The following is a 22,618-nucleotide window of genomic DNA, read 5'->3' as shown; positions in this document are numbered from 1 at the left end:
CTGATACTCCTCCAACAGACTCAGCTGAAGCCTGGCCTGCAGCTTCACTGGCAGGGGAGAATGGGTGGCAGAAGCCCGGGCAAGGTTAGGAAGGGGCTACCAATAATTCAATTATGACCCCTACGTACCCTCTCAGCTGTCTTGGATGGATGCAACACCTCACGCGCACTTTTAATTGCACACAGTGGCAAGCGCATGACAATGACCAGCCCCACCCTATGCCCAAGGGTGAAGACAGCATAGAAATGGCCGTGCACCATTTGATTTATGATGAGGCCACGTCGAGGTGCAACGACGCTGAGCGTAACGTAAGTTACGTAACCTATCACATGCTAAATGCTAGCTGTCTGCACGGCTGCGGAGGAGGACCCTGAAGTGCGGGCCTGTGTTACACCCCTGCTGCTGCTCCTTAGTGTACTTTTATCATGTGTAGTTTTAGACTGAAAGCAAAAAAAATCAATTCAGATTAATACACTTGCAATGGATACAAATGTTAATGATCAGACAGATTGTTTTATACCCTTGAACTAAGGCAGTCATACAAGTTTATTAAAACATAATTGCAAATAACTATAGTAGTGGGGTGACAACAAAGATTTGGTTACTCCTGCAGGATAAAAACAATTGAATCTATCCCAATAAACAACATAGCTATTGCATGAAGAATCAACTCAGCTCATGTGGATACTGCACACACACTGCATTAACTCTTTCATCAGTAAAACTGTTCTGTTCTCCTCTGACCTCTAAATGAGGTTGATCAAGATGCCTTTTTGCTGCCCACATTTAAAGTATGCCTCTTTGGTGGCAGGTATTTTGAGAAAAAAATATTGACTGATGATCTGCCATAAAATGGTGGAAGGTGGAACTGTTAGTATTTTTTCAATTTCTGAAAAACACAAAACTCAGAAAAAAAAACCAATATCCTTGATCTGATGGGAGTTGTCTTCCACCATGAAGCTTGGAATTGTTGCTATTTAATGTCTGGGGATTTATTAGATGAGAAGAAAGATCCAGACAGGAAGAGAGTTGTTGATCATGGCTTTCCAACACTATGTCAGATGGTGGGTACCCCACTTAGGGAGTTTTCCCCACCGCAGAAAAGGCTGAAGCTGCACCAGAGGTAACACTTGAATTCAGCAAACTCTTAATGAGGCGGGATTAAACACAAGGGCAGACAGGAGATCTGCCAGTTTGCAGCTCATGTTCCATTAGCAACTTCATCCAAATCTGGCAGTGTGTTGTATGCTTCCATTCACCACTCACTGTAAAGCATTGAGGACTCTGTTAAATTACAATACCATGTTCTTCCACCCTTTGTAAGCATATCACTCTAAGACCATTAGTGACTCTTGTCATGTGATACTCGTGGCACAGAAACTTTATGATATAGAATTCTAAATCTGTTTTCATTTACATTTCTCAGGAATCTATAAACATGTGAAGCATATTCCCTACTGATGATAAACATGGAAACGTCTACACTTCTCTTTCATAACATAACCCAGAGCCCCCCCATCATTGGAGCCTCCTTTGTCATGTGGATAGCACTAGCCATCACACTGTCTATCTTTATGAGTGCTTTCCTTTTTTTTGTCGTCCTGTTGCTGCACACCTTCTGCACCATTGCCCACATGAGGGAACAACTACGCTACATCCTCTTCACTTACATTCTTGTCAATAACACCATCAACCTTCTCACATGTTTCCTTTTGTTTTTTTTAGCCCTATTTGCATGCACGATACCAGTAGGTGGTTGCTGCTTTGTTGTTGTAATAGCATCTTTTACTTTCTATAATACTCCAAATGGCTTGGCGGCCATGTCTATAGAGCGCTATATAGCAATCTGTTTCCCACTAAGGTACTCACTGATCTGCCGGGCTGAGAGCTCCTGGATGGTTCTCCTGCTAGTTTCAGTCATTGGAATCGTCCCATCATTCATTGATATTTTGGTCTTGAGCTTGTCTGTGGACTACAATTTCTTCCTTAAAAGAGTGTGGTGTTTTCGGCAGTTGGTCTTCATTGCTCCCAAGCAGGGGATACTGCGATTTTCAACTGATGCTCTCAACTTTTCTGTGGTTGCATTGATCATTCTGTACACCTACCTTAAAATTATATGGGAGGCCAAGAAGATTGATGGGGACAAAACTTCATCTTCGAAGGCCAGCAAGACGGTGATGCTCCACGCTATTCAACTGTTGCTGAGCTTAACCTCTTTTACTTCCGGTCTTTCTGAAGGTCTCATAGAAAGGCAAGGTTTCTTCATCGGGTTTTTTAATTTTTTTTTGTTTATGGTGTTGCCAATGTTTTTGAGCCCTTTGATTTATGGAGTGCGGGATGAGGTTTTCAGAAATCATATTAAAATGTTTTTCAAATGCCCTCATCAGGGTAGCAACCATGGAGGCCGTTAATGACAATGCTGAATATTCTCATCAGCATCTTCATTTTGTTATAATGGTGGTGGTAATTCCGCTAGAGGATTCTTCAGCTGAGGAGACTTCTTCAATGGAAGACTTCCAATTTATACTTCAAAGTCCACTCATCTCGCTGGTGCAGATCAGTGTTTTGTACCTGGCAGCTGTATTTGTATTTAGTTTCTATACGTTGAAGGCAATGACATTTTAGAAAATTCCTGGACATATTTCTAAATATTAAAAGGTAATTTGTGTATGAGCATGTACAGTAAATATCACATGCATGCAAATGTATATACATGAATAAATTAATGTCAGATGCAATTGGTGGAGTTCCTATTGTGAGACACCAAGGAATCAAGCTATAAAACGTATGCAACTGAACATATCATACTAAGAACCTGAAGTTATTTCAGAAAATGTAATATTTGTGAGACATACACAATATGGGAAACTTGCCAAGTGGATAGTTTCCTTTTCATTAAATTTGGTGTCTGTTTCTTAAATAAAGTGTGTGACTACTAAAATGACTTCAAGAATAGGCATGGCACTTGACTTTATGCAAAATAGGTATTGTAAGTTTTGATGAGGATAAAAAAATATATAGATGTTTATTTTTACACTGCTAATTGATATACTTTTTTGCCCCATATAAATTAATAACTTGCTATTATTGCAACCTAACTCAAGAATGAGGGTCTGTCCTGTGATGACGGTTATTCAGATGGGGACTCATCTTGGAATTAAATAGACAGTGTTGGCTGGACCAAAGTAATATCAGGACGTGTTGGTATTTTCTTAAGCTATTTAATCCATCTACTCTCAGGTTAGCATGAGTAGACATTACACAGACCGGACACACCCCTCCAGAAATAGGATGACTACCCCAGCATATCAGTGTCCATTGACCAGTCAGCAAAAGAGCGCACACACTATGTAAATGCCACTATATTACCAAACAGTGTTGTCAAAGGGGCCCCCATGGAATGGACATCAGGACACAACACACTTCCCTTCTTGCCGTCATTGCAATTTAAGGGCTAAATTCTGATGCTTGTGCAAACAAGTCTGCACAGGGCTCAGAATTACTAGATGTCTGATAATGATCACACCCTCACAGTTTTTCCCTTATAGATTCTGGCGGGCAGCACTTCCTGAAATATCAGGAAAAAAGCTTGAAAAAAAGGCAAAACAAGGGAAATCTGGGGGCATATTATCAAGTGGGGTTATCTCCGCTTTTTTGGCTTTAAAAGCTAAGAAAGCGGAGATAAAACTATCTCCCTATTACCTAGCTGTCGCTAACACCAGTTAGCGACCGCTAGTAGGAGATAGCGACCATCTTGGGCCCCACTTTGCATGTCAGTGATATTTATCACTAATGACATGCAAAGTGGGCGTGCCAAGATGTTAGCGACTGGAAACAGTCGCTAACATCGCTATCTCCTATTACCAACTTTTGGAGATATTCGCGCTATGCGCGAATATCTCCAAAAACTAACACCTGCCCTGAGCAGTTCTTAGCCATGTTATCCAATGGGAGGTGGATAACATGGCTAAGAGCATTAGCTCGGTAATGCATGAATATCGCTGACTTTTCAGCGATATTCATGCATTGCGGCCGTTTTTTATCGCATTTGCGATAAACCTTGATAATAGCAAGGTTTATCTGCGATAATTTCTGACGATGCTTAAAAAATTTGTTGCTAAGCATCGTTAGCGATAAATATCGCTTAACGTTGGTAATATGCCCCCTGGTGTGTTAAAACCAATTCTGCATTTTGAGCCTAATTTTCATGGTGAAACTCTGAATAGGTGGTTGTCACCACATGTGGTAAATGCCTCACCCTTGAGTAATGGTATTTATGAAAATATACTCTACCATCTTCTAACCAACTTGCAAGGGGTACCTGTATGATAACAAATGAGACATGTGCCACTGTATGGACAACATACAATTCATGGTACAGTTAGACTGTCACTGCACACAATTAAGGGCCTCATTGGTGAAATGTGACGCATCACTGCGTGAAAACAGCGATACGTCACATTTCATTGTGCCCTCCTTGAGACATGATGGATGCAACATATTTACTGTATGACGCATCATGTCGCAAGGAATGACAGATACGTTTGTTTTACTGACATATCTGTTGGCGCAAAAATTACGCATTGCTGGAGTTGTTTCGGAAGCATGACGCAACTCCAGCAATGCAGGGGGGAGGGCTATGAATATATTACTGCGCCACCCTTACGCATGCCATGAGACAGGTGTAAGGTTTTGACGCATTTGCATCCTAGAAGTGGTGAAATGAAATCTCACAGATTTCACTGCGTTACTTCTGCAAGGCTTACTTGCGTGGGAACGCCTCCCCCTGCATACATTATACCTGACACAGGTATAATGTAGCGCAGGGTTTTATGAAGTGAAGCATCTGCTTTGATGCGTCACTTTGTAAAGTAGGGCGCAACAGGGGACATGTTTTACACTGCGGATGCGTCACAAAAAGTGATGGAACAGCAGCACAAAACTGTCCCAAAGCCTCATAAATAAGGCCCACAGTATGCAGATGCACAGAATACATCATAGACTGTTATACTGAACTCAGTCGCATGGTATTTGCGGCGATGTGACGCTGGTACCTGGACATGCACAAACCATGCTCATTCGCGTACAGTAATTTGGAGCACATACAAACCACAATCCGGAGCACAATGTTCTGGAATATCTGAAAACCACAATACCAGGTAAATTGTACTCTACAACTCAAGCAAGCCTTGCTACTGCTCATTTTACACTGGAATTTGAATAATTGACGCTCTGTACTCGCTGCAGTCTGAAACACTGAGCTTTGGATTTTGAACTAACAATACTTTGTGGTGCGCTGTAACCTTAGCAGATACAAACCACTAGCTAACACACAGCACTCTGGAACACATGCAAAGCATATACTATAGTGCATAGTACTAGGCACGCAGATGAACCACATTGTGGCACACATCACATTGTAATATGCGCAACCCACAATAAGTCAGGGACACAGTAGTACTCTGCTTTAAGTGCAAGCTGAAATCTCAACAAAAACATTAACATATCCTTTTAAAGAAAGCTTCAAATACTCTGCAACACCCGGGGCATAAGAATAACACATACATATATATATATATATTTTTATATTTGTATGGCGCACAGCTACCCAAAAAGGGTTTCCCGGCGCCTTTGACATATGGATGAACAAGGTATATGATGAGCATGGTGTTAGCACAGTTGTTTCTGGAAGAGCCAAGTTTTTACATTCTTTCGGAAACTTGCGTAGTTTTCTTCTTTCCTGATGTGTGGGGGAAGTGTGTTCCACAGGATGGGCCCTCTGACCGAGAAGGATCTTCCACCAATTCTTTGCAATCTAAACCTGGGAACAGCAAAATTTGCTGCAGTTTGAGAGCGCAGGTTTCTTGCTGGTAGGTAGGGAGTGGCTAATGCTTGCAGATAGGTTGGTGCCGTTTTAGATTTGATCTTAAACATGTAGCTCAGGGTTTTGAAGCTGATACGGTTTTCTACCCTGAGCCAATGAAGATCATTCAGATGTTTTGACACTCTTGCAGTTTTTGGTATATTACACAGGAGTCTTGCGGCTGAATTTTGGATCAGCTGAAGTCGTTTGATGACTGCTTGGTTTGAACTCAAGTAGAGGATGTTGCCGTAGTCAAGACGCGATGTAATTAATGCGTTGACTACGGTCTTTTGTGTGGCAGGGGGTAACATCCATATAATTTTTTTCAGCCACTTTATTATGGTGAAGCATAGGCCTACAACTTTATTTGCCTGCTGTTTCATTGACAGGGCATCATCAATGATAACTCCCAAGTTTCTTACCTGGGTTGCTGGAGTGGGGAGATTTCCCAGCTCGGTGGGCCAGTGAGAGGAGTTCCAGAGTTCTTTATTTTTTCCTAACAGAAGGATCTCGGTTTTATCACCGTTTAGTTTCAACTGGTTGGTGGTCATCCAGTTGAAGATTTTTTGGAGCCCATGTTTAAGGAGAAAGGGAACTGAGGGATTTGAGTTTGACAGTGAAAAAATAAATTGGGAGTCATCTGCGTAGGTCATGAGAGTTAGTCCTACGCAGTCCGCTAGGTCAGCCAAGGGTCTAAGATACAAGTTGAAAAACAGCGGGCTCAGAATGGAGCCCTGTGGTACTCCATGTGGGGCGTGGAAGGTGTCTGAGCAGGCAAGGTTAGATTTGATCTGGAAGGTCCTATCAGTTAAGAAGGACTTAATACATTTCAGGGCATCACTGCGGATACCATTTCTCTCGAGTGTGGCCAGGATTTTACTATGGGAGATGGTATCAAACGCCGCACTCAAATCTAATAAAATGAGTGCAACCATTTGTCCCTCATCCAGGAGTTTTCTGAGGTTTTCTGTAACACCCAGCAGAGCGGTCTCCGTAGAGTATCCTGCTCTGAAGCCTGATTGTGTGGGATGGAGGAGGCCATTTTCCTCGGCGAAGAGGGTGAGAGCAGAGTGTATATGCCTTTCCATGAGCTTGGAAAAAGCGGGGAGAAGAGATATTGGCCGGTAGTTTGTCAGGATAGTGGGGTCAGCTGAGGGTTTTTTCAGGAGTGGGTTTACCATTGCATGTTTCCAACAAGAAGGGACTGTGGAGAGTTGAAGAGATGAATTTAGTGTGTCTGCTATGATAGTCAGGGAGGTGGTGTCAAGCTGTTTTAGGATACTGACGGGTAGTGGGTCACGAGGGGAACCTGATGATATGGATTTCAAAGAAGATTTTAGGGAGTCCACGGTTATAGGAGGCCATTGTTCTATGGTGTTCAGTTTGTCCGGCATTAAGGGGACATCGTCCTGTGGGCCATTTCCATTGGGGATGGAGCTGATGTTAAGGATGATTTTTTCAATTTTTTCATTAAAAAAGGAGGCAAGGCCTTGACATTGTTTTTTATTTAGGGGACGAGTCGAAGCAATAGTTTGAGCACCTGCAAGGTTTTTTACTGTGTTGAATAATATTTTAGCTTTATTTGCAGCATTATTTATGGTATTGGCCACATATAGGGCGCGGGCCTTAATGCAGGAAGAGTGGTACGCATTTCTGACCTTATTATATATTATCTTTTTTTCGTGATTATAATCTTTGCGCCACTGCCTTTCTAGGGCTTTACAATTAGATTTTTCGGTTTTAAGAAGTTCATTGAACCAGGGGGCTGGTGGGCGATGGGTGTTTCTTTTTGCCTGAATTAGAGGAAGACATTTATCGGCTGCGTTTGCTAGCCATATACTGGTGGCTTCAGCTACATTTTCCATATTCTGGTCATGAGTAGGTGGACTATTTGTTAGGGTTAGATTCAATTTTTCCATATCAAGGAGTTTCCAATTTCTCATGGAATTAGCTGGCCATGCTGTATTTATTTGGGGTGAAACAACAATAAACAATTGGCCAGGTAGATTATTTATCGCGACAAAGTCTAGTACCACTTACCCAATTAATCTAAGTGGACACACTTGTGGTTTAGTGTTTTTACTTATTTTTTCATTTTTTAACATTTCGTTCATATATGGCTGAAGAAAGATACAGTTTCAGTAGCAAAAATTCACATAAACATTACACTTTTCAAACATAAAATGTACAATCACCGTGAATGAGACATATTTACAAATATACAATTAATACAGTAAAAAACAAGAACTGCCTATTGTCATTTAATGTTTAAGGCACCAGTCCTAATAGGGCAGGCTGACGTCAGACGCCGAAGTCGAAGCGGTTAGACAGACAGGGTCGGAGAACGAACGTCCGATCGGCTGCATCAGGAAAGAGACAACGTTGATTCACTCGCGATCCACCTCGTCGAGGAGATATTACACAAGCCTGAAGACTCTGAAAAATCCCGCCTTGAGAGTTACAGTCCCCCTGACAAGAAAAAGAACATTGTTGCTCAGCAAACGCTACATTTCAGTACAGGACAGTTTCCAGTCCAGGTCCTGAGGAGAACCCCTCAATAACACGTGGGTTCGAAACGCGTTGGCACGATACTGGAATGAGTTTCAGGAAGGGCACATCAGGAGTTTAATTATAGATAAATTCAACCTGATTTTTGACCCTAGTAATTGTCAAGTTCCAGTATAGGCAAGCGAGCAGGCTAGCAATTACATCAAAAAGTCTCCTGCTTGCTTGGAGGTTGTATATTAGGACTGGTGCCTTAAACATTCAATGACAATAGGCAGTTCTTGTTTTTTACTGTATTAATTGTATATTTGTAAATATGTCTCATTCACGGTGATTGTACATTTTAAGTTTGAAAAGTGTAATGTTTATGTGAATTTTTGCTACTGAAACTGTATCTTTCTTCAGCCATATATGAACGAAATGTTAAAAAATGAAAAAATAAGTAAAAACACTAAACCACATGTGTGTCCACTTAGATTAATTGGGTAAGTGGTACTAGACTTTGTTGCGATAAATAATCTACCTGGCCAATTGTTTATTGTTGTTTCAGTTTGAGTGGTCTAGGCCAGATAGTGTATAGACCCAAGCCTTCCTTGTTTCCCTTGTATTTATTTGGGGGGCGTGTGGTCGATTAAGGCATAAACCGAGGAGATGATGGTCTGACCAACATATGGGGCTGGTTTGAATCCATTTGAGTTCTGGGATATTGGTAAGAATAGGATCTAATAAGTGTCCTGCCTTATGCGTGGGTCCTGAGTTGAGTAGTGACAGGTTGAGGGCAGCTAGATCGTCCATTAGATTACAGCACGCCACGTTTGTCGAATCCTCAAGATGCAAGTTTAGGTCCCCAAGGAGTGTAAAGTTCTTGAACTCTAGAAGGAAAGGGGTGATATAGTTTGCTAGATTAGCTGCCCATATGTTGGCATTTCCAGGGGGTCTGTATATTAGGAGGCCGGATAAAGTAAAGTTGGGGTTTAGGGTGATTCTGAAAGAAGCGACTTCACAGTCGGGGATGTTGACTGGATGCAGATTGCAGATAAAATCCCTACGATAAATAATCGCTATACCTCCACCTACTTGGCCCTGTCTATCTCTTCTTACGATGGCGTAGTTAGATGGGAGGGCGGTTGCTACATCCGGGCCAGAGCTTTCATGTAGCCATGTTGCCGTTAGGAACAGGGCACTAGGTGCTTCGTCTAGCAGGAAGGTGAGGATGTCGAGTTTATGTTGTGGCAGAGATCTGCAGTTTACACTAAAAAAAGAGTATTTACTAGAGATGTGTTTTGAGCGTTGGGATGGTATTTGTGTACAAGTATCGGGGTCAGGATGTGGTTGAATATTGGTAATGGAAAAGTGGCAATTCGTACAATGTGTGCTACCAGATGGCGTAAGCTTGGTGCAATCACAGTGTATTACAGGCCGTAAGGCTTTTGATTGTTCGGAGCTCAGTACCTGAGATGGGGCGAACTGGCGGAGAATAGTTCCCTGCTCCATGCCCCGTACTGTCCCGGACGGGCCCAGACAGGCAGGTCTTAGGCTTGTCTTTGGTGCGGCTGTGGCGCAGTTGCTGCGCGTATTCGCTGCGCGTCATAGGGCGTATCTGGTTTATGTAGAGGACGGGCTAGTCTTCTGCTCCGCCTCTACACATCCGTTTGCCCAATCAGTGCCTGCCCCAGCCTGGAAGCCGGAAGAAGGTACCGCCCTGCACCCTCCACACAATCAAGCCTAGCGCTTGCGGTGGACCGAATTTTGCACCATGTAGAACATGAACTCACAGAAAGATGCATACACTCACCCTCTTGCACAACTGAATGTGTATGTCAGAAGGAGCAAAGCAATCAGACATACAGAGTGCTTCCCAATAGTATGGTGTCACAAGATGGTACCCAACCCTGCTAATAATTAATATAAGTCCTGATTAGTCATGTACTCTCCAGAAAATGTTCATTTTATTTCCCACTGACAAGCAAAGTCAGGTTACACAGTAATGGATCTTTCTTTGTTAGGTCTGGTTTGAGAGTGCAGCTCTTAGCAAAACTTGTCTACAATATACATAGAGTGGGCTTTGGCTCCTCATCGAGGACAGACAACTATATCTCTCATCACACATTGTTGGCTGTTTGGTATATTACTCAAACTTCTGTGCAGTATTTGCATCGAAATGTGTGAGGGACTATTATACATTTAAAAAGTATATTGTATCACCACACCTTTCATACCTCAAAGACACATTTTATATAGAATCATACCATTTTTGGTTGTTTTCTCAATGCAACAGGCTTTTTTAGTGATGTATTCAAATTCAAGTACTGGGTTAAATCGAGGATTTACAAACCTCAGATATTCTCGTAATCTTACAAAATGCGCATGTCAGTTCAGATTCCTCAGGTTCATCAGGGGTAGTATGACGCAACAATGCAAGCAATTACTTTGTATGCCTCAACAACGCGGTCATAACCACAACTGTGCCTTTACCACGCATGCCTTTACCATACATGCCTGTACAACAAAGTTTGTTGCAAAGGCATGATTGGTAAATGTAAATGAATGGTAATGGTCCCAGCCCTAAAACCCGGCTCCAGCCTGTAAAACTACCCCACCCCTTAAAACACCCCCACCCTGAGCCCTAAAACCATCCCCGAGCCCTAATCCCTACCCTGACCCTTTCCCTCAAAACACCTTAGCCCTCAGCCTTAAAAACTACCTGACACCTTGCCCTGAGCCCTAAAAACCAGCACCCAGCCTTAAAACCTCCCTGACCCTTCGCCCTGTACCCTAAAACCCGGTCTCAAGCCCTGGAAAATACCCCAACCCCAGCCTAATTGAAAAATCGAAGAAAAAAAACTCACTGTTAGCTGTTGTTTCCATTGTCATTGCCAGGTAATCTCAAACACCTCCCATCCCCTGCCCACTCACTCCAATGCTAGACCACTGACTGCCTTTAGCATGCATGGTTAAGGCATTTGCGTGATAAAGGCAAGTGTTTGTACACTTGCGTTGTAACAGCACGTGTGGTTTCGACCGCTTTGCTAGTGTCGTTTCCCTCATCAGGCTGTAGAAGCCAACGTTTCAGCATCTCCAACTCTGCTTGCAACAAAGCATGGCGATTCAGAGCACTCAGGCAAAGGAGAGCAATGGTGAAGGGCCTGCCGCGAACCAGATCTAAAAACCCAAAGATGAGCTATTAACATGCATCCTGAATGTGACTTAAACAATCCTATATGTACAATAGCAAAGATCCCCAGGAAGGCTCTTTTCCCTACTGTGTAAAGTTATAGGTACAGGTGAAGTGCGGCTGATGGTAACTAGGAAACTGAGCAATATTCTTATAGTGATAAACCGAACAGACAACATACACATCCCAAGCTCTACAAAGAAATTGTCTAAGCTGTAGAAACTCTCGCATAAAAAATAACTACTAAGAAAAGTACACACTCTATGCCAAACTTGTCCTAAGATACACTAGTCATTAAAAAATACTCAAGGTCTGTGGATACTAAAGGTCATTCTTCCTGCAGTCTTCATAGTCAGATGAAAACTTTACAGATAATCCATTTTATGGAGCAAAAGAAGCACATGTACATAGGTTAGTACCTTGTGCACAGTCTTCAATGTTATCTAGAAATTCTCATATTGAGACAATGCTATCTAATAACTCAAGGTTGTTTACAATATTTAGGGGCATATTCTCAAGCCCCTATTGCCACGGGAACGTCACTTTTTCTGACGTGTCCATGGCGATAGGGTCATCGCCTTATTCACAAGGCAGCAATAAAGCCACTTAACGTGGCTTTAAGCCACGTTAAGTGGCTTAACCCTGCCTTGTGAATAAGGCCCCTTCATGCTAAACTGAGTTCGAAAGTGGTGTGCAGTGGGGGTTGCGGTGGGCGTTCCACCACAACACCCATTGTACATGACCCTGCCACCTATTCTCAGGGGCAGCGTTAATTGGCGCCAGCCCCGAACTTAATACCCAGAAAATCCTGGTCTTAAGTAGGCAAAACAAGGAGAAATGCTTTATTTCTCCTCGTTTTTGCCATTTTCCACGTGTGCTGCCTTGTGCAGCACACATAGAAAATGCAAAATGCCATCGTTTTTTCATGTACAGGAAGGTGTCCCTTCCTGTACATAAACAAAACTTTTTTTAAAAAAAGCAGTTGTGTAACTTACATGTGTGTGCTTCATGCTGCAGCACACATGTAAGTTACAAACTGGCATTTGTGGTTTGTTTATGTGCAGAAAGGGACCCCTTCCTGTACATAAACAAACCTCCCTGCTTGCAGACACCCTTGTACTCTGGTGCAAGGGTGCCTGCGTTGGCGATAAGTCGTGAAGCGTAGCGCCATCGCAGGGGGAAACGCCAGGCTGCACCACATTCTTGAGAATAGGGTGCAGCCTCTAGTTTCTGAAGTGGCGATGAGAGGCATTAAGCCACGGAGGCTAACGCCTCTCACCGCCACTTCATTGAGAATATCCCCCTTAGTATCTCATATGCCGAATCTTTGCCCTGTTATAAACTTTTCTGCAGAACCAAAAAGCTTGTGTGGGTCCTACTGGACACAAATTGTCACCTGTCATCTGGACACAGCAATACTCTAACCACAAAGATTTATAATGTGTTCAATGCCTCTACACACCTGCGATGCTTGAGAGGTACATGTGTTTTGTAAACACTTACACCCATTAGCTAGACACAGGCTGCAAAAAATTTGGTAGAACAGCAATATGGTAGTTACCCGCCACTATGTAAGCTATAAAGTAAACTAACGCACTCATTGGATAATGTCAATTCAACTTTATTCCGTTTTTTGAAAAGACAACACAATAGAAACATTTTTAAGGCAAATTCTAAAACGGACATTAGGAATCCTAAGAACTGAAGGTAAAATAATGCATCACTACACTTCCAGTTCTCAAGGTCCTTTAACATTGGCTTGAGTTAAGAGAAGAAAAAAGATCTATAAAATGTTAAAAGAAACAAAAAATGCAGCAAGGTTTGAACTGACAACCCATCACAAGGGCAGGCTGATGCACTAACACCTTGATGATTTGTGACTTCAAAAACTCAGAAGTCGCCATTCTGTGCCTGCCCTGAAACGGAAAAGGAGCGATCTCTACCAGCGCGAGAGAGTTAAGGATATATAAATTACCGACACTTCAGGCATGAGATGCATGATGTAATCCTTAACTGAGCTTTCATTAGACTCAGATCACATTTTATTGGAATACCAAAATTATTTCAATCTGGACTTAACCATCAACTTATCAAATTTACATGTAGCACAAATCTTGTTCAGGCAATGACTCAGAAACATATTTCAACCAAGGAATAGAAAATCCCCTTTCTAATTTGAGACATCTCTATTTAGGCTGGCCTCATCATTGGTTCAAATACTGACCCAGAGCATGTGTGGGGTGAGCTTAATTTTGTCAGATATAAATGGCAAATTAGGCTCTGAATGGATAATAAAGTTGGAGTTTGTAGGAGGAAAGTGGAGAGGTTGCCTACAAATATGATTTTCCTCTACCTGTAGAGGGGAAGACATGTGATAATCCCAAGCCCCTGTGCCTTACAGAGCAGCTGGATCACACTGTGTGTTATACATTTTTTTAAGTATGGTGTAATTTATTTCTTGCCTGTGGCCTGGGAAGGAGTTAAAAGAGCACCAGCCGACTAACTTACTTTCAAACACGCAAAGGTGACCTGCGACTACCAAGAGCTGGTCGAATCAAAAACAGCACCAAGATAGCAGAAATTACTCACACTGTGCAGGAATTGCTTGATAATTAGCAAAGAGGGAACCCCTTGCTTACCTGGATCACACTCCACGATGTGGGACTTCCTAAAATTGTTCATCAAGTCTAGGCTAATCATGAAAGTCACAAATGACTCCACCAGAATACGCAAAGCTCTTGGGGGACAGAGCGAAGTGGACTGCGTCCTTCTGTGTAAAGTAACACAGGAATAAACAGATCCAGAATCTTCTGAACATCAGCAGTGGTGTTGGCCAAATACAAACTCAAATTCTTTTAATAAACAATGAACTGTAAGGGAGCCAAAATGCAACGTTGTCTCACCCTTCTGGATAAGGATAAGGAATCTGACATTTCACCTGCAGACCCATACCTCAATTGGGCTGTTAAATTCTCATGGAGAATAAACAAAAAGTTCACCGATGCAATCTCAAGCCCCAAACCCAACAGCATCAACCATAACTTGGTTCTGTTGACACAATCAAATGCTGTCGACAAGCCCATAAAGGAAAGGAAGTGTGGGCAGTGGCAAGCGAGGGTGTACTTGTCTACAATCAAATGCAGATTCAGGCACTGTACAACCATACTCAGCCCGATGGCAGAAATCATATTGATAGTGGCACAACATATCATTTTGATTTACCCAGGTTATCAATTAGTTAAAAATCCCTTTTCTTACAATATTAACAGTTTTGTCTAAAAGAGATATCAGACGATAACGTTTGGGCGATTTCGGATGCCCCCTTTTAAAAATAGGAACAGTGGTAGAGACCGTCCATCCGCTATGTGTCTTATTACACAAAGAGTTATTAAAAGCATTTGTGGTCATGGGGCCTCATCGATCACTTGTGCATTTAATGAAATCTATGCGTACCCCATTTGGACCTGGGTCTGTACCACCAGGACCTTGCCTTATAGCATCTGTCACTTACTGTCGAGTGATAGTCAAGGAAAGGAAATTATTCAATTTATCCAAAAGAACATCTCCAAAGCTCTTTTGTTCTGTAATATAATAAATAGTGCTAACATGCTTTAACATATTCAGGACCAGATACACTGCAAGACAAAAGTAGATTTACTGAGGCATTCCTTTGCCTGATCCTATTAACCATATATCAAAACACATTGCTGTTGTTTCTCATACCTGCTTTCTTGAGCAAGCTGGCTGAGCTTCAATAAGTGTTTCTAATGTTAAAGCATAGGTATCAAAATTGATAACAAAACATCACCATTCTCCTCTGCCAGACAGCCCTGGATTGTCACCTGATTATTGTTTAAAATGAAGCCAAGAGTGGCCTTGGGTTCCTTTAATGGCCAAAGTAGTCTAAGGCCATCTTTAGAATGCTGGCTAACCACTATAGAAGCAGCTGGAATGTTAGCCTTAAGCACTGGGAAATGTCCTATAATGATTAGAGCATTGTGATCTCCCCACTTTATGTCCTCTATTAAGCCCTGTAAAAACCATGGTAAAAAAGCCCAAAATACAAATGTATAACCAATAACTGAGTGCTGTACCCACCCTCTAAAAGAGGCCTGAGGGGGTCCATGTCCATTGAACATACAAACTATGCCAACAAGGTCATGTGCAGCATGGTGCGGGCCTTACCCCTTCCCTCTAGTGTCAAGCTGACAGTAATAAGCATATTGATCCCCAGTCCCTTGCTCCTTAGGATCGACCACTAATTCAGTATTAAAATCCTCACACAGAAGAAAATTCATTTGAAAACAAACACCCTCCCCAGTTGACTTCAAGAAACAAATGTGATAAATCCATACAGGATTCACAAATCATTGTTACAAAAATGTACCATATACAAATAAAAAGAAACCAGAGTATCTTTAATAAGCAAAGCTTGAAAGGAAGAACTCCCAGTATTTAAGGCTGAAACTTCTACATTATAAATAGAAAGACCACCCTTGGCTCTGCCATGCACTGATGGGATTGAAGGAGAAGAATAACAAGCGAAACCAGTGCACAAGATGTGAGTAGTGACCCATAAAATCATATTTATCAATAAAACCAAGCAAGTCCTTGAGTCCAGCAATATAACAACTTAGCAAAGAAAAAGGGTGAATAGGATACACAAGCTCTGCCAGCACGTAGTTATAATTAGGATCAGCTTTTCCCATAGTTTTTTGTTTTGCTAATAACACTAGTGCTGTTTGACAAATCTTTACAAACTTTTTAAACTAGTGTCCCAGCTACTTTAGCTGCTGTTTGGAAGGTTATGGGGTGATTGGTCAAGCAAGGGCCGAGAAAAAAGGGAGGGTGCCCATGCAATGTCAATGGGGATTTTGCATTTTTTAACACAATAACAGCCCAAGCCACTGAACGGAATTACACCAAATTTGGCAGAAAACTAGAGTTTAGTCCAGAAAGAGTGCCTTTTTCAAATTGGTGTAAATCTGTTAGGTAGTTTGGGAGTTATCAAAGAAAGAAATGTATAGATATCTAGGGATGCAGATTCTTTGTAGATCCACCGACCGATTGGGGGGAAAGACAAAGTCCTGACTGGCTAGCCACAATCTGAAAGGAAACTTGCAGCAATCATTTTGCTTGATGCTTGGTCAGGAGGAGGGAAAAATAAAGTGTCAAAATACATAAGGGGTCAAGATACAGGTATCCTGACCCCATAGGACTCATGAAGGGGTCTCTGAGGGACCCCTCATGGAGAGGAAATTTCTGCAAAAAATTGTTTTTCCCATGCAATGAGGATCTGAAGCCCATTGGGGAAAAAAAACTTCACCCACTCACTAACCATACCCCTGTTGCACACGGTGGCAATGCGTGGCAGGGGTTGTGTTAAAGTGATTATATATGACTTTATGTTAACAAAAACATAGAAATTCACTGAAAAAACAAAGGTTACAGGGACGTTATAGTTATAGTGATGTTTTACCCACACACAACCATTGAAGATCAGCAGTTATAGTTATACTAATAGCTATACTTATCTGAAGAAACAATATCTCATGCCGTTAAGTAAATATAGGTCACAAGTTATAGTTTCTTAACATAAGTTTAACTATAAGTATAACTATAACTGCTGAATTTCTATGGTTGTGTGTAGTTAAAATGTCAACTTAACTGTAATGTCCCTGTAACCTTTTGTTTTTCCAGTGAAAAGTTATAGATATATAGATATAGTCAAAGTAAAAAACTTTATTTCATGAGATCCTGGAGTGTGGTTCATGCTTTCAATCAGTGTGAAGCAGCAAAATCTATCTATCTATCTATCTATCTATCTATCTATCTATCTATCTATCTATCTATCTATCTATCTATCTATCTATCTATCTATCTATCTATCTATCTATCTATCTATCTATCTATCTATCTATCTATCTATCTATCTATCTATCTATCTATCTATCTATCTATCTATCGACACCCTTGCACCCTGTGGTATATAAATAAATAATACCGGGACTATTTTTGACTATATTAACAATAACAGATAGCTCAATAAATAAGAGGCAGGATCCGATGTGTCCGAGTCAAAAGGATTTATTCAGGCAAAAGGGAAGGGACTGGAACGGGACAGCCTGAAATAAAACAGGAAGGAAGGAAGGCAGCTGCACCATTTCATCGACAGTGCAGCATATATATAGTAATACATTACATTACATTGCATACAGTAGGCGTAACTTATGACAAACGTAAGATAAGAAGACATGGGTGGAGAAAGAAGGCGTGTACAGGGCGTGCATTGAGACATGTGGTATGAACGTCACAGAAGTGTCATGAATGGGGCGGAAACATGGAGGGGGCTACTCGAGCAGCTGGGACCTTTAACCTAGTGGTGCGCGCAAACGGGCAATGACGTGTTACCAGGGAGAACTGGGGGCTATGACTTCTGCGCTAGAAGAGGAGACTAAAGTCTGCGGTGTCAGGACGACATGTACCTATGGCATATCTGGTATCTGGTGTTTGGAGTACATGTTGATAGAATCCAAAAGTTATCAGGGCAAAGGCTTCTTGACACTAAGACTGGTGCATGCATTATTCTACATGTATTGCGTGTGCTAGGAATATTCTATGAATATTAATACAGTATTTCTCTTACATGGAGACAGAAAGACTAGACCATAGCTGAAACTGTTAATGCAGTTCAGTAGCTTAGGAATGCAGAGAAGGAGGGCTGGACTGAAAACTAGAAGCATAACATACTCTTGGCAGACAGGCAGGCAGAGCCAGGCCAAGCCGGGCACTGCGCGAAAGGAAGTAAGTGAAGGGTCAGGGATGCAGGTGGGGGCTGCATCGCTCCTCGGAGAGGGTTCAGGAGACTGGAGCTTGAATCTGGTGTCCGGGCCCTTTTGAGGCCTAGGAACGGGGACAATTCAATGAATTAACGTGCACACTGTGAAACGTGGCAACATAGGCCTAATACTCGTTGCTTTCACGAGAACTGGAAACTGACATACTAGAGTTGGACACAACTATGATTGCGTCTTTAATCAATCATGAGGGGATACATGCATATCGATCATGCACATATAACATAGAATGGGGAACACGTAGGCACATACAACATGGCAAAATTTACTTTTCCACATTCCCTCCTTGTGCCCTACGTTTCCATCAGGAAACATCAATATTCATGATACCATCTATCTGTTCATATAGCATCATTTGCTCATCTCGAATTGTCTTGGAACGGGATTTAGGACTAGGAATACAAGAGGTAGCACACATGCCGCAAATCGCAGGGCCACATTGTAAACAGAGGCAGTAACTGAATATGATCATTACTGCTATACCTAGGAATGACAATACTTTCCATCCCCAGGCAGATATGATACTCCAGAGCCAACCGGACCATGTCCAGGTGCCTGGATTCTGGTGTAACTGATGGGCAATTTTATGAAGTCTGGTTATAGCTGAATAAACAGACGGCGCGTTATTAGGAATGAAAATGCAGCAACTAGATCCAATGACTCTACAAGCTCCTCCTCTATCGGCCAGTATGACGTCAAGAACGAGACGATTTTGGAGCACAACAAAACGCATAGCAGATTGCTCTTCGGTTAAGTTACCTAGAGCAGAAGTAGTCTCATTCACTACTGCTTCAAGGGTTCTGGTTAGCCTACGTATTAACTTACTATTCTGGACAGGACCTATAAAGAAAAAGAAACCTTTATTGAAGTCTTGATATTGTTCTAGAGCGGTTTCAGTTTGATCGACAATTGGGGACTCAGTCTCCCTTCTATGTCTAACGTGTACTAGATGTGTATTTCTGTGATAATCAGATGGTGCTAGAAAAACTGGTGGCAGTAGGAAGGCAATGTAACATGTTCCATCCCAATCGAGGGGCAGACGAACATATGCGGTCTGACCACAAACAAAATAAGAATGACGTGAGGCTTTGAAAATAGATTTCCCACTGTCACTATACTCGACCACAGTAGTACAATCACTATGTCCTACATGTGCGGAACCATTCTTTCTGACACATAATTCGCCTTTGACTGGTAGTACTGAAATAGCAGGCAAATCTGGAGTAGTATCGGACTGAACATTCAAAACCATGAAATTCGAGGAATAATTACCTAAATCATATACTTCATTTTCTAGATCTAACCCTGTTCTATGGGAAAGACCTTGCTTGTCTGGGAAACATGTACGATTCAGAAGGGACATATCAGTTGAGGATGACGTTAACGTGGACCATGCTCCACACGAACCATTATGTGAAAACGGATAGGGAAAGAGTGGCAGAACTCCCTTCGGTGTCTGGAAAGGGGGGAGTCGACCACACACCCAACAATTAGTGGCATTGCTGGTCTGGTGTGAATAGTGCAACATTCGGATAAAAGTGTTATTACGCATAGCAAGACGATAGGATAACTCGTGAGGAGGCAGATCACTAAATGTGTGCTCTACTGTAACATTAGAAAACATATGTACATGTGAAATAGGAAAACATAAATGTAACGCATAACTTATGCATGTAACCATAAGACTCAGGAACAATAAAAAGAATAGAACGATAATACATCTTTTAGAGTTTTGACTAACTCTCTCACTGTGTGGGTCTATCTCATACATGTCAGAAACCTGTCTAACCGTTTCACCCGAGAGGGACTTAGACAATTAAACTGGCTGACTTACTAGACCTCAGCTTCGATTTATACTCCTGCTGCGGAGTTTTCTCTAACAGGGGAATTTTAGATTCAATGTCTGGGCAGTCCTTGAGAACGGGGCAGTCCTTGAGAAAATTTTTAGGTTTCAGTCCGTGGAATTTCTTGACGTGGCTCATATGTAGCCACCCTTTGCGGTTCTCGACCTTCACTGCTGTCCGGGTGGTGAGGAGGACGAGACGGGGCTGCTTCCAACGGGGCTCCAGTGGACTTGAACGATCAAAGTTCCTTATAAGGACCATATCACCCGGAACGACTTCATGCGGTTTCACCTCGGTGTTGTCTGGAAATGCAGCGGCAACCTGTGAACGACAAGATTGTAGTGCAGACATCAAGGAGGCAAGGTAATCTGTCAGCATATTACTGTCAATATCGGTAATGCTACGGGGTCTAGGTGTACCCCACATGTTAGGGGGGCGACCAAACACTATCTCGTAGGGAGATAGACCTGAACGGGAATGAGCAACCATTCTCATGTAAAAAAGGGCGACTGGCAATGTTACTATCCAATCTACACCTTTCTCGGCACACACTTTCGCAATGCGGATTTTCAAAGTCTGGTTATGTCTCTCTACGAGACCGGCTGCTTCAGGATGGCGTACACAATGGAACTTCCACTGGTACCCTAACAGAAGGGATACTTGCTTCATGAGCTCGGATGAGAATGGCTGGCCGTTATCTGAATACACGACCCTAGGTAGTCCATAGCGGGGAAAGAACTCACGAACCAACTGCCTGGCAGTGGTCGCAGCTGTGTAATCTGGAACTGGATATGCTTCTGTCCACCTGGACAAAGCGCATACAACTACGAGGACATACTTGAAACCTCGACATCGCTCCATCTGAATATAATCCATCTGGAGGACTTCAAAAGGGTGGTCAGGAGGATGAAATCCACCTTGTTCCACCGGGACACTTTTACCTGGATTGAACTGACAACATATCATACAGGTACGTACTTTCTGCTTGGCTGCTGCTCGTAAATGCTTGTTGAACCAAAGGTTCTGGATACTGTCTAACATAGCTTTTTCTCCTAGATGTGCTGGACTATGTGCGGTGTTAATAATGACTTGAACCATAGAGTCGGGGAGAAACCATGTGGCTTTTCCCTTCGTCAACCATCCTTGATCTGTCTGGACCCCTCCTTGTTCGGACCATTTCTTGATTTCATCGGGAGTAGCATGTAACTGTATGTCTATGACATCTTGTGTAGGGTCCTTAACTGTCATACAAGTAGTCTGTTCTGGAATGTGTGTCAGTGTCGTGTTAACTGGAATGTCTGGAGTCTGAGCGGTAAGCTTGGCTGTTCGATCTGCTAGATTGTTACCTTGGGAAATGATATCAGTGACTTTCGTATGTGCCTTGCACTTCATGATAGCGATAGCTGTCGATAAATGTATTGCATCTAATAGAGCTTGAATGAGGAGACCATGCTGAATCTTGGTTCCATGAGAAGTCATGAAACCTCTCTCCTGCCAGAGCACTCCAAAGTCGTGTACGACTCCGAATGCATAACGTGAATCTGTGTATATGTTTACTTTCAGGTTCTTGGCACGTATGCAGGCTTGGGTCAGAGCGACAAGCTCTGCTGCTTGAGCAGACAGGGTGTCAATACGATGTGTTTCTATAACTTCAGTGTCAGTAGTCACTGCATACGCGGCTACTAGTTCTCCTGTACTTGTTCTCATACATGAACCATCCACATAAAGTGTCAGGTCGGGATCAGGTAATGCAATATCTGTCAGATCTTGTCTTGGCTTTGTCATGGTGTTAACAACTTCCACACAATCATGTGTGGCAGGATTTGAAGTAACTGACGGTAACAGTGTAGCTGGATTTAAAATGTTGCAGCGTCTGATTTCTATGTGTGGCTGAAATAATGTCAGTTCATAACCTGTTAAACGTGCAATTGTCAAGTGCTGAGTCTGTGTTCGGTTTAAAAGAACTTCCACGGAGTGTGGAACTTGTACTGTCAGGGAGTGTCCTAACACTATGGAATCACTCTGTCTGATAGCTAGAGCTGTGGCTGCAACTGACTTGAGGCACGCAGGCAAAGCCTGGGCCACGGGATCTAATGTGCTAGAAAAATAAGCACAGGGCTTGTATTGTCCTGCTTGATCTTGTGTGAGAACAGATAATGCAGTACCATCACGTTCTGTGACAAAAAGTGTAAAAGGCTTACTGTAGTTTGGTGTTGCTAGAACAGGTGCATTACATAAAGCTTTCTTTAACTCATTAAAAACAAGTGTATGTTCCTGGGTCCAAGGGAGGACAGACGATACGGCTGCCTCCTGTGTCGTTAACTGTATCAGTGGCTTGGCTAGAAATGCATACTGAGGAATCCATTGTCTGCAG

The 22,618-nt window shown here is 42.3% G+C and overlaps 1 protein-coding gene across 1 annotated transcript; it reads left to right on the top strand.

Annotated features, from left to right (window-relative positions):
* The first annotated feature begins 1,634 nt into the window (after window positions 1-1,634).
* LOC144773932 (odorant receptor 131-2-like) lies at window positions 1,635-2,411 on the top strand. Its single transcript, XM_078658990.1, has one exon. It carries the CDS (start codon window positions 1,635-1,637, stop codon window positions 2,409-2,411), a length of 777 nt encoding a protein of 258 aa, XP_078515116.1.
* Window positions 2,412-22,618: the final 20,207 nt, after the last annotated feature.

Source organism: Lissotriton helveticus, chromosome 8 (assembly GCF_964261635.1).
Source record: "Lissotriton helveticus chromosome 8, aLisHel1.1, whole genome shotgun sequence".
Lineage (NCBI taxonomy): Eukaryota > Metazoa > Chordata > Amphibia > Caudata > Salamandridae > Lissotriton > Lissotriton helveticus.
Note: the sequence above shows the minus strand (reverse complement) of the source record. Positions and strands in the feature narration are given on the sequence as shown.